Below are 12,573 nucleotides of genomic sequence, written 5' to 3'. Positions count from 1 at the left end.
ACATTTATTTATTTACAATACATCATTCATTCACAAAGAAAATTGGTGTCCTTAAAAGCTTGGCTTTTCCTAACTTTTTTAATAAAGGCATTAAGATCAATTTCCAAAAGATGTTTTTTTAATTTCTCTTTTTAATCAACTTTAGCATGGCTGTGTAAACATATGCAAGCCACTGTATAAAGTATGATGGCCCAGCCCTAATACAAACCAGTATGAATTTACTCCTTACATCAGATAAACAGTGCAGGTGACGTCTTATGTGAATAGCAACCAAAAAGGCCCAGAGCAGTGGAGGGAAATTGTGTGGAACAGACAAGTTTGGATTTGTTTTTACAGGCACTTGAACAATGAAGCTGTGATTAAACTGCTGTCCATGGTGTGTGTGTGTGTGTGTGTGTGTTGCGGTGTTGTGTTTCAGGTGCGAGGATGTAGATAAGCTGTCAGACCCGGGAAAGCAGCCCCCTCAGCCGAGGAGCATATTCGACTTTGAGCCTGGAAAGAGCACCCCCTCGGGAAGCCACAGCCAGGTAACAAACCTCACATGCACTCATAGTTTATCAAAGATAGCGTGATAACACTCAAGATGAAAAATTAAAGAAAATGTGTGCATCTTTTAACCTCTAGTTTTATCCAGCATTGTTGCTCGCTCTTATCCCTGGAACTCTTTGTGTAGTCTCACATTCACAAGATTTTCCTCAGTGGGGCGGATCAAGAACAGGTTCGAGGATGGGCACCTTTTATTTAAGGATTAAGCCTAAATCCTCATATTTCATCTTCTCACGCGAGCTAACTTGTGAGTGTGGTCATCCACCGGATGTGCCCTATTTTCTCTCCTATTCACAAGATCCAGCATTCATTTATTTAGCTTTTCATACAAAAGAAGACATAATCTAGGTGTTTATGTTGCTGTTTCTATCAAGTATTGTGCTGAAAGTCTGTGATTTACAAGTTAGTGACACATTGATTCTTCATTTATTTACCTCTGGGGTTGTAGTTGATTGTCCCGTGTGCTCCAGGAACCTTTTTTGTAATTGAGTGTGCAGCTGTTTCTGTGTGTCATTGTGTTTAAACATCCTGGTGAGTTACAGAGCGGTGTCTCTATGTTTTTTGTTGTTGTCAATGTTTCTTGCAACAATGTCCCAGATCTGGTGCATATCGTGCCTTGTGTCCGTGCTTGTGAAGAAAAGGAATCTTTGTTTCCACTCCCCACACGGGAGGCGAGGTGTCTTGTGATCCGTATTATGGTGTTAACCTCTTGTGGTGTATAATAGCTCACAGCATGGAGACTCATTTCATTTCCTTTTTTATGACAGCGGCCCATGTTCTATCCCCTGGACGGCGTTTAGAAAGCTATGCAGCGCTCAGACCATATCAGGTGTTGTGCTGCCCCACGCTGACATTACAGTCTGGGATTGTAAGAAGGATGAGTCCCAGCTGAGGGGAAGGCCTTGGCGTTCAGAGGGACACATTCAGCCAAGGTTTTACACAAAAAAAACATACAATGGAGTAGAGGAGTCTGTCGCCAGCAGAGCCTTTTAAAGTAATGCTTGCTAGAATCAGCTGCTCTCTCGGTGTTAGGTTTTTGTAAAGAGACAATGAAAGAAGTATCGACTGTTGTGAAATCAAGTTCATATGGAGCCCCTAAAGGGACATGGGATTTTTTTTCTTTTTCTGGTGTGCACAAGATTGCACTTTTTTGGCTTGCATGGCAAACTTTCTGGTTTGCACGAGAAAGCAATTTGAGTAGCAGTCAGAATGGCTGCCAAGAACCTATTCATGTACATGATAGTGTCATCAACAAACTTAAAGCTATAGTGCGTAGTTTCTGTCGCCCCCATGAGGACTTTTAAGTAATGACAACAACACTGTCGGCGTACCGTCCCCACTCCTCCTCCACGCAGTTGCTAGTAGCCAAGGAGGACATGGACGATAAAAAAAACATGATGGACTCTTCAGAAAAGGTCATTGTCTTCACTAGAGTTTCTGTGTGGAAAAGTCGCCAGATGCCACAATCTTCTGAGCACAGTCATACTGAGAAATCCAGAGAGAGTTGTGTGGAACTGCTAGTCCTAATTAGCTTCGTAGCAACTCATTTGGCAATGGCTCAAATGTAACGGACATTCATTAATATCAAAAAGTTACGCACTAAAGCTTTAATGATGACAAGGCGAATGTTAACTGATTTCATGCTGTGAATGCAAAATTATAACTTTAGCAACATAAAGTTAGCAGTACTTTGTTAGCATCATTTTGGTAGCCTTAGCCTGGTTTTATTGTGAGCATGAGAGTGGTTTAAGATCTATCTAGCAGAAACGTTAGTTTCAACATTAGTGGGGGGCAAATTATAACCGGGGTGTCCGGTGGTCTCTATGGACATTTTGAGCATAAAACTCTTCATTTCCTGCATTTTGGTGAATTTTGTTTTGCAACAGTTTGCGCCTTTTTTTTACCTTTTGCCTTTTTCATGTAAATATTATCATTATTAGTTATTGTTCATAACTTTATGCAGATTGTAAACATTACACATGTTTCTGGATGTTTTTTTTAATTGGAATTATGCACATCTTAAAACAACTCTTTGACTTCATTACCCTGGTTGTAAAAACACACTGAACTGTGACATTTCCCTAAATACTTCTCCTATTGGATTTCCCATTTTATTTTATCTTGACAAGACTAGAGTTTACTTGCAAGACTACATTGTTTTGCTTGGTTTTTCCGTTTTTGTAATGATTAGAGGCCAATATTGTAATCGAGATTGAAATTTTGATTAATTGCACAGTCCTAATTTCACATCACATTTGCTATTTGGTCAAAATCTTTATGGGGCACACTGTTCAGGTGGTCCCAAATCCCTTTAAACTCTTAATAAAAAAATCTATTGGAAGTGGTGAGATGGGGGCAGCATGACCCGTGCCGGCTTCAGTGTTTCCCCAAACACCCCAAAACTTCTGTTCATTCTTGTTGTCACTTTCTCTTTCTGTCCTTAGGACCGCGTGTCCCCAAAGAAACAACTGGAGACACCAAAGTCCACTTCAATCGAGGTGAGCTGCTTTGACGTTTGCTTTCCATTTCAATTTCTGCATTCACTCCATCCATGTTTCATCCTACAAATCGTTACAAAGGGACACCATTAGCTCCGAAAAAATGTTTTAGTACACTGTATAAGTGTTTTAATTTTTCCCTTCCAACTCCACGTTGCTTGGTCTCAGGCCAGCCTGGTCTCTGAGCTGAGTCGGTTTGAGGCTGAGCTGGACTCGGAGATCCAGGGCCTAGAGAGGACCCTTTCCCAGAAGAAGCAGCGACGAGGCCGGGGTGAGGTACTGAGCCCCCGTCCTGACTCTCTCTGCTGAAGCATCCCTACTCCCCCACCTCCTCCCTTCCAATCTAGCAGAATCCTCACCCTTTACTCCCCCACTCTCATTAGAAGCTGCGTGTCTCAGTGAGACCCTCCCTGCTTGCTAGCTGTTGTTTTCCCTCTGCGAGCTGGATGACAGCGCCTGGAAATTGCCTGACTTGACTGCCTTGCTCTTGGATTGATCTGCTGTGTTTAATCACCTGCCTGCAAGTTGACAAAAAAATAGAATAACTTTTTTTTTCCCAATCAATCATCCTTTTAATCACACATTGTTTAGAACTTCCTTTTTTTTTACAATTCCCCACTGCTTGATTCAGAGAGCGACTTGGATGCAGCCCTGCCAAAAACCTTTTTGATTCTTCTGTGATTTACTTTGCTTCTAAGGGCCTGCCGATTTGACTGAAATCCCAGGCAGCTCAGACAGATCATGAATGGTGTTGTTTTGAATAGCCCGAGGAGGATAGGACCCAGGGGATTTCTTGCTCCTTTGGGAGTGGTCAGCACCTCTACTTTGTCTGAGTTGTTGTGAGATTTCCTCTGAGCAGTGAGATACGGTACGCTGCAGGGAACAAACTGTGTGTTTCAATGTTGGCTCTGCTTTCAGGGGGCCAGAGACAGGGATCCGGCAACTGCTCCAACGACTGCAACTACAAACTACAGGTCAGTTGACAACATTACTTTAATAAAAAAAAAATAAAAAAGCCTGGTGGAATATGAATACTTCAAATGATGTTCAGCAGGTTATAACATATACTTTTTGTCTATCATTTGTGATGCTATTTCCAACTAAAAAATTTTTCCCCTCGTTATTACATGACAGTGGTCAGTTGCTCAAACATACCATTGTACTCAAAGTGTACAGTTTATCTAACACATGCCAATGAGTCTGTTTAATGTAGAATGAGGGTTTTTTAGTACTGACTATGAATAGCTTGTGTTTCTTGGCACGTTTTTCCCCGTTACTTATTTTTGAACAAAGCTGTGGCATTCCTGTCTTCTGTTCATGTTACTGTTGGAATTTGTTCAGCAACAAGTGGAGTTCAGAGACATACATATCAAGCCACTCGAGACAGTAAAAGCAGTTTTATTAATAACTACATTTAAATCATGTTATTGACAGTTTAGCAGTTCTTGAAGTGATATTCTTTTTCATTGTGTAGATTGTATTTTAGAGCCATGCAGGTCAGGACAGGTCCATGGGTCAGTCACCACATAACAGACCTCCTCTGAGCCCTTAATCCACTTTGACATTGCTTCATCAAGTGGGAGTAGCTGCCCATTGCTTCCTGATGTTTTTAAGAAACCCAGCTCTGTGATTGGAAGGCACAACCATTATTACTCTGCAGGCTACCTGTTCTGTTAGTTGATCAGGTGACTCCTGGGCTGGATTCTGTTGGGAAGCTGTTGAACTTTAACAAGTCCAAGTACTGTATTTGTTTCTTCAAACAGCGGGTGGCATTCCACATTTCTCATCATGTGCGTAATGCTCTCCTGCAGGATTCTCACTGTTGTTTGCCAAGTTGAGTTCATAGGTTTTGACCTTTTCTTGCCAGGTGGTATAAGGCCTTTTTTTTTTTTTAAAGAACCTGTTGCTAAGGACGTGAAACCAAAACAGCAGCAAGATATTGACAGTTTCTTGTTATCTCACTGTGTGTGTGTGTGTGTGTGTGTGTGTGTGTGTGTGTGTGTGGGTTGGGTGTGGGTGTGTGTGTGTTCTTGTTTAACTATATTCATGGGGTATACTTGAAAGCTTTGTGGGGGCAAAATGCTGGACCCACAACTTTAAAGGGCGGTTTAAGGGTTAAGACTTGGTATTAGGATAGAATTAGGTTAGGTTAGGGTGAGGGTAAGGTTAAGGTTAGGGTGGGGGTAAGGGTTAAGGTTAGGGTGGGGGGTAAGAGGGTTAGGTGAGCATTTAGTTGTGATATTTAAGGTTAGGGTAAGGGGGTAGGGAAAGCATTATTTCAATGACGGGTCCCACAAGATAGTGAGACGTGGTGTGTGTGTGTGTGTGTGTGTGTGTGTGTGTGTGTGGTGTGTGTGTGTGTGTGTGTGTGTGTGTGTGTGTGTGTGTGTGTGTGTGTGTGTTTCGCAGCTGCAAATTTTGGACTACAAAATCACCCTGTCTGGAAATATGCAAATAAGATCAGAGGAAGCCAGACAGGAAGCTTTGGGTTTTGTATTAATTCCAAACTCAGAAACAATAGACTCTGGATACTGATCATGAATGGAGTTATGGGGCTGTTAAGATAACTTATGCTACAAACTTTATCAAAACCAGATTTTCAATTCAAAGACAGCAACTTGACTCACACAGTGTCATCTGCATGGTCTTCTTGCGTCTGATTATTCATCTCATCTCTGTCCAGCGTACAATAAATCTGCAGAAAATTCCACAAACGCAGAATTGGGCTGTGTGTATTTCAGTATGTGTGGGTTTTACTGTACTTTGATGCCGTTAGAAACCCTATCCGTTGATTGGGAGACAGTGACAGTAATATAAACATTAAAAGCTTATTTCCTTCACTTTTTTCAGCAATTCATCAGCAGCCAAGCAACCTGTCCATCGCTCTGTTGGCACATCATTGACCTCTGCTCCCACACATGGTAAACATGGAGTTTCTTCCCTTTTTGGCTCTGCAACACACCCAAAGATATGGGAAGGCCCCTGCATTTAATCAGGCAGTTTATATTTGATGAAAGCTTTCCTGCAGTAATCTAATATATTTCAAGGTCCCATGATTCTCTTTCATTGCCAATGTTGTCTTCTACTTCAACATTTTAGACTAGACTGATCAAGCGGAAAGCGCCCCCTCCCTACAGAATCATAAGATGCTGTAGATGGGTGGGGAGGAAGCCCACAAAAATAGGAAATGTAACTCGGAAGAACGGATTTAAGATTAGCTTTTTCCAATTGTTTTTTTCTGGAAATTAGTCCAGGTGGAGCTAGCCTGAATTATTTCCTGGACCCTTTTTTGAACTTATGCAGTTGTTAAGGCTAGGATTGCTTTTTCATAGCAACATGTCCAACAACAACATTAGTTGAACAAAAGAGTGCACGTTTTAGTCTCCAATCATACCGCTGTGTCTTTACTTTGCTCCACAGTAGAACGTCCTTCCCCTGCAAATGAAACCATGGAGCTCCCACCTAAGAAAGAGGAGAAAAAGGTCAGTTTCCACAACTGTCTTGTCGCCTAAAAGCCTGGAAAATCTTTTTTTTAAAGCTATTTTGTGAAGGGGTTTTAAGTTTTGACATTTTGTCTTTGTGCATTCTGGGTTGTTCACCTAATAACTGCATCTGTACAACTTGTCCCAAAATGCGGACTGATTGTTTGTTCTTCCAGATGAAAGCGGCGCGAGCCAAGTTCAATTTCCAGGCTCAGACACCCAAGTGAGTGACTTTCAGTGAGCTGATAAAAGAGATTTGCCATTTCTTTTCTTGCATAGTCATTTTCATTTCTCACAGAAAACAGCAATACTAGCAGGTCACAGAAGGCTTTCATCATGTGACAATTTTGTTGTCATTACTTAGAATTCCTCATGGGGGAGTCAGAAGCTTTCTCATTCATTACATCTAGGACTTGACAGTACTTTCAAAATAAAAGAAGAAGCATGAGCATGTCAAATGCCATTGCGGGCCAAAACATAGGGCGCACGGGCCCCAAATTGGGCGGCCTTGATCTAGATCAGGGGGTCGTCAACGTTTGTTAAGCCAAGGACCCCTTAACTGAAAGAGAGATGGAGCAGGGACCCCCTACAACATATATTGTATAAAATGAAGTTGCATATTAAACTGGGCTTACAATAACGTGTAGAGCGGTCGAGAACCTTTATAAATACCTTTTTTGTTGTTGGATAGAATCCTAAATAGCATGGTTTTATAAATCATTTTAAAATATTAAAACATATATGTGGCACAGCGAATCCTTAGGATTAAATGTCTCTGTGGATTATATTGACCACCTAGGTCCGTAAAGTGGGGATTTAAATTTGCAATAATATGTTGGATTCATGTTAAGACTTCATTTTTTTTTTAGGCCCCCCTGCATTGACTCTGAGGATCCCCCAGGGCTTAATACATTTTGAACTTTGATCTCTGTATTTCTCTATAGTGTGTGTCATTATCACTATTCTTGTCTTCAGGGAGCTCACGCTGCAGAAAGGCGACATAGTTTACATCCACAGGCAGGTAGATGCCAACTGGTTTGAAGGAGAACATCACGGAAGAGCTGGCATTTTCCCCACGTCTTATGTGGAGGTGAATTTCTTCGATTTTATGTTGTTTCTCTGCACATTTGCTTTGTTCTGGTTGTATAAGACTAGCGCTGGGCACCGTTTTGATGAGAACAATTCTGATTCCAAATTTGTCCTTTTAATTCCGGTTCTTATTGATTCTTTGAGAGCTGGAGATGAAACGGGTCACATGCTTATTTCACAGATAAGAGGAATGTTTTATTTTGATTCAACTGTGATTTATAGTTTCACCGGGCTTTTTCAGCCACACTTCAGAGCACCTTACACAGGCGCCTGGGCCCTGCGGAAACCAAAACTGTTAAATTTGGAACTGATCGGATTCAAAACCAAATTATCTAATGATTAGCCTGACGTCGTCCTACTCAGAGTCTAGTCAGAACATGAGTCTGATTCTGATGGCGGAATCTCCACATCTCAGTTCTCCAGCCGCAGCAGTCTTTGTTGTTAACGAAACCCAAGTGCTCTTTGGTGACCTGGTTGATTACGTTACTGTTGATCATCTGTCCATCATCGTATAAAGCCCGCCCTGAATATTTGATTGGTCTCAACAGCTCTGGTTTGAGCATCGTTGCTCTGCAACGATGCTCAATGATGCTCAAGTCCAGACCGAACTTCCCGACCTGAAATGTTGTGGGCGGCGCTAGATTCGGCTGGAATCCAGACTACTAAACAATTCCTATAAAGACACGATTCTATTGGAATTGTAATTTTTTAAACGATGCCCAATCCTATTTAAGACCCTATGAAATTGGCTCAAAACTCTTTCTCTTTGTCCTCCATAGATTCTGCTTCCCACTGAGAAGCCCACACCTATGAAGTCTCCCACTCTGCAGGTGTTGGACTACGGGGAAGCTGTGGCTCTGTTTAACTTCAGCGGGGACCTACCTGTGGAACTTTCTTTTCGTAAAGTGAGTATTGCTGTGATGCCGCAACAGAGAGGCAGACGCTTTCTGTTCACATTTGTATGGGAACACATGAATTATTAGTACAAGTCAGTTTCTGGCTGAAAATTTGATTTGCACAATTAGACATTAGACATTCTCTCCAAGTTAGATGAAAATATTGATACCTCTCCTAATGAATGCTAAATGGGAAGCTACTGTACCAGCAGCTGGTTAGCTTAGCTTAGCCTAAAGACTGGATAACGTGATTGTTTGCATGTCTTTAATAATGTAGACTTAATACTTTTTGCACCCTGCAAAAGAAAACGCCACATACAATATTAAATTAAGTTAACTTTTCCCCCAATACAGTAACGTGAGCTATTTAAATTACCTGCTTTCTGGGAATGATTGTAAAAATTTACAAGAACATGTTTACGGCATTTCCTCTCTAACTGGGACGTTTTGGGGGCGATTGGTTGGATTATTGTGGATGAAGTACCCATGGCAATACACTGGTAAGAGCTAATGAGGCTTAACTATGTATCCAGTTCATTGTAGCAGGCTTGACTTGTTGAACAATCCAATTGTCTTTAAAACCTGCCATTTTCAGCGTGTAGCTCGCTACTCAAAGTTCCCCATGGCATTGGGGACACACAGAAAGCAGAACGTGAGGGGCAAAGCCTGACATCAGACTTTATCCTTGAAAATGTACTTCCATTGATCCAGACTATACTTGAATTGACTGATTGCTGTAGACACTAGCCAATATGTTAAACAAACTTTAGTAATAAATTCTCATTGGATATTGTATTATTGTCTGTGTAATATCTAACTCTGCAACACTCTATTCACCCTAGGGTGAGACGATCAATATAACCAGGCGTGTTGACGAAATGTGGTTAGAGGGGAGGATCTCAGGGACCAGCCGGAGCGGCATCTTCCCAGCCAGTTATGTCCAGGTCAACAAGATGCCCCGTACCAAATTCTCTACTGATGACTTCTCGCCAGGCCCCATGTCTCCCGTCTCCCCTGGACCCCAGAGTCCAGGGCGTCCCCTCCACTCACCGTGCCCACGCTCACCATTATCCCCTTTCACCCCCACTTCCCTCAGCCCCAAACCTGAACACTCCCCACTCAAGCCATCTTCGCCTGTACCTTACGGCAGCACAGCTTCACAGTCACGCTCCCCCACCCAGACACCCGTATCCAAAGAAACGGCCGATTGGCTGCCCTCCAAACCGGCTTCCTCACCCACCAACCTGAACAGCCACTGGGCTGGGACACACTCGGCCAACCAGAGCTCCGTGGCCGGAGCCGTTTCACCTTCCACACAGTCGTCAGCGTCTGTACACACTCCCAGACCCTCTGACCCCTCACAGGTCCGCTCTCACTGTCTGCACCGCCTGTCACTGCATGTCCACACCCGCACTCTCACTGTTTGTGTTCATAGGAATGTTGTTCATCATCTCTTGTTTCCAGTGGTGGAATGTAACTAAGTACATTTACTCAGGTACTCAAGTACAAATGTTGAGGTCCTTTTTTTTTTTTTTACATGCTCTACTTCTACTCCTCTACATTTTAGATAATTTTTTTTAATCTGACAGCTTTAGTTACTAGTTTTAGTTTTGTTTCACAGAACATGAAAAAGCAAAAGACAAAAATATAAGAAGAAGAATTTATTCAACAACTCCTGAAACCCCGCACTGCTAGGAGACCCGAATCATCAACATACATAAGTTGGTTCACTAGCCTGTTACAAGTCATACATCCTGCCTTACACTGTCTTAGCTGCTCACACGTCATCCATGTAAATATTAAAGAGGGCCAATGATAGCATCCTCCTCGATGGACGCCATTACCAACATCAAAAAGAGTACAAAAATACATCCCCCCCCCATTTAATCCGCATGCTCTGATTGGAATAGCAAAAGGCCAGGATTCTAAAAAGATTAACTGATTAATCACTTAGTTGAGAATGCGGATTTTTCTTCATTGAGTACTTTTAATTTGAATACTTTAAGTACATTTTCCAAGTGATACTCACATACCTTTATGTAAGTAACATTTTCTATGCAGGACGTTTACATGTAAGAGTATTTTTACAGTGTGGTATTAGTACTTTTACTTAAATATAGGATCTGAATACTTCCTCCACCTCTGCTTGTTTCATAACGCCTGACATGAGCTTTCTATTTCCATCCAGGGTGCGATACGAAACCAGGCGGCTCGGTCTTATCCACACGTCAACTCCCTGCCGCAAACACAAGTGCCAAACAACCCTGATTCAACAGTGGTGCAACGCCAACCGTACGTCCCCACATTCTGTACATGTGTCTACATTGTTGCAGTACAGACCGGGTGTTGCAGCTGCGGTGAATTTGTGGCTCAGACCATTTGTTTTGTTTTTCTGTTCTCTGTTTAAGATATAAAGCTGTTTACAACTACAAACCACAGAATTCCGATGAGTTGGAGCTCAGAGAAGGAGACATTGTGCAAGTGATGGAGAAATGTGATGATGGCTGGTTTGTAGGTAAGGAATACAAATGTATAAAGAATGTCATTTCCAGTATATGTATTTCCCTGTGAAAGCACAGTGCAGCATGACATTATGTGAGGATGCAGATGGGTGACAAATTAAAGAAGAAAAAACCCCAAAGTGTTTTAATTTGGGCCACCATAGTCTGTTTGCACGTCACACCCCAAATATTGCGTCCGTGGCTTCTCCACTTGCGTCCCTCCCCCCCGTCCCGTCTTAGTCCCTCGTACTGAAGAAGCACGGAAGAGACGCAGGGTAATCATGGCAGGAGAGATCGAGCAAATGTGTTTTAGAGGGATGAGACGTCCTTTCCTCTGAAGCGTCACATGAACTCGTCAGCTGTATAGAGGGAAATAGAAAGCCCTTCAGCTGCACGGCTTCCGTGAAAGCTGCTGTCTTGTATCCACGGCGATAGCTCCTCGATGCTCGCTCCTTGATTCCCGCTCCTTGGTCCTCGGGGCAGAAATAAGAGCTTTGAGACGGCCTTCACCGAGGAGGGACAGACTAACTTCTGGTTCAGCAGAGGACCGAGGAGTTATCAAATAAAGACCATGAGATGCAGTCTATTTTCACATCGTTCTCACGTTTTTCTCCCAAATGTGTGGACTACCCTCCTCCGCAGCGCTGGGCCACCACGACCCTCCAGAGCAGCTTTACGGCCTCTACTGGAGGGATGGAGCATCAATCTTTGAATATATACTCCCTTGTTGGTGTTTTTGTAACGCTGGTGAAGGGCACTGGCTAACAAGTCGCTCCAAAAGTTTTGATAAGGGTTGTTGTATTAAGAGCGGGTGACTTCAAAGACCTTTCAGGGCACCCTTCAAACTATTCAGGGCACCCTTGTGTCCTTAAGTGTTTGCATCTCAATTTTATTGAGGTTCCTTCAATTTGTCACCTTCCTGCAGATTGTACACCAACGTTTATGCTTATTTGTATTAGTTTTGTACACATGTAAATATAAATCAAATTTAAGAAATTTTAAATACATGGGAAGTTGTGGTAGAATCCTGTGAAGGCTGATATTAACCACACCCGAAGCACATACTTAATGTACAATGTAAAATATACAAAATCAGCAGTACATTTACGTTAGTGTAGACACAAAGATTGAACAACATTTTCTGAGTAGTCATTCTTTTCCAAAGCTAATGTTGTAGACAGCAGGGCGTTTCTTTATACACTATAGACTACATTTATAGACTATTTAATACATAGAAAACGAAACAGAGAAATCCTTAAAATGTGCATTTTCATTCCAAAAAATAATGAATGGGGTATCGGTTAAGGACAGTAAAGTAGTTTTTTCAAATAGGGATTGTGAAATCTATGATGGAGCATCTTCTGATACCTCAAATGGAATCACAAACGTACAGCAACTGGATTTTACAGGTGTTCTATAGGCTACGGTATTAAAACAAACTTGGTTATTCAATCGAATTTTATAGAAATTGTTTGAGAGTGACATTAATCCTGAATGAGCCTTTGGAACATGGGATGAAGGGTTGCTGATAATGAGAAATGTAGATATTGCATTAAAGATC

The 12,573-nt window shown here is 42.1% G+C and overlaps 1 protein-coding gene and 1 long non-coding RNA gene across 8 annotated transcripts in view; one reads left to right on the top strand and one right to left on the bottom strand.

Annotated features, from left to right (window-relative positions):
- LOC116690247 (uncharacterized) overlaps window positions 1-4,560 on the bottom strand; it is a 17,877-nt gene extending 13,317 nt beyond the window's left edge. The window contains exon 1 of the long non-coding RNA XR_004332209.1: window positions 4,549-4,560. This is a non-coding gene — a long non-coding RNA (uncharacterized LOC116690247). The remainder of the gene's footprint in view (window positions 1-4,548) is intronic.
- The window catches only part of sorbs3 (sorbin and SH3 domain containing 3), a 31,362-nt gene that overhangs the window by 17,173 nt on the left and 1,616 nt on the right, over window positions 1-12,573 (top strand). For 3 of the 7 annotated variants that reach the window (XM_032516997.1, XM_032516999.1, XM_032516996.1), the window contains exons 9-20: window positions 419-527; window positions 2,991-3,044; window positions 3,213-3,320; window positions 3,963-4,018; window positions 5,895-5,965; window positions 6,465-6,526; window positions 6,703-6,749; window positions 7,502-7,616; window positions 8,395-8,520; window positions 9,354-9,875; window positions 10,700-10,803; window positions 10,920-11,026. In XM_032516997.1, the coding sequence (XP_032372888.1) occupies window positions 419-527; window positions 2,991-3,044; window positions 3,213-3,320; window positions 3,963-4,018; window positions 5,895-5,965; window positions 6,465-6,526; window positions 6,703-6,749; window positions 7,502-7,616; window positions 8,395-8,520; window positions 9,354-9,875; window positions 10,700-10,803; window positions 10,920-11,026 (1,481 nt within the window). The remainder of the gene's footprint in view (window positions 1-418; window positions 528-2,990; window positions 3,045-3,212; window positions 3,321-3,962; window positions 4,019-5,894; window positions 5,966-6,464; window positions 6,527-6,702; window positions 6,750-7,501; window positions 7,617-8,394; window positions 8,521-9,353; window positions 9,876-10,699; window positions 10,804-10,919; window positions 11,027-12,573) is intronic. The other 4 variants (XM_032516998.1, XM_032517002.1, XM_032517001.1 and 1 more) reach the window with 4 other exon arrangements.

This window comes from Etheostoma spectabile, chromosome 5 (assembly GCF_008692095.1).
Source record: "Etheostoma spectabile isolate EspeVRDwgs_2016 chromosome 5, UIUC_Espe_1.0, whole genome shotgun sequence".
Taxonomy (NCBI): Eukaryota; Metazoa; Chordata; class Actinopteri; order Perciformes; family Percidae; genus Etheostoma; species Etheostoma spectabile.
This window is presented reverse-complemented; position numbering and strand designations above follow the sequence as displayed.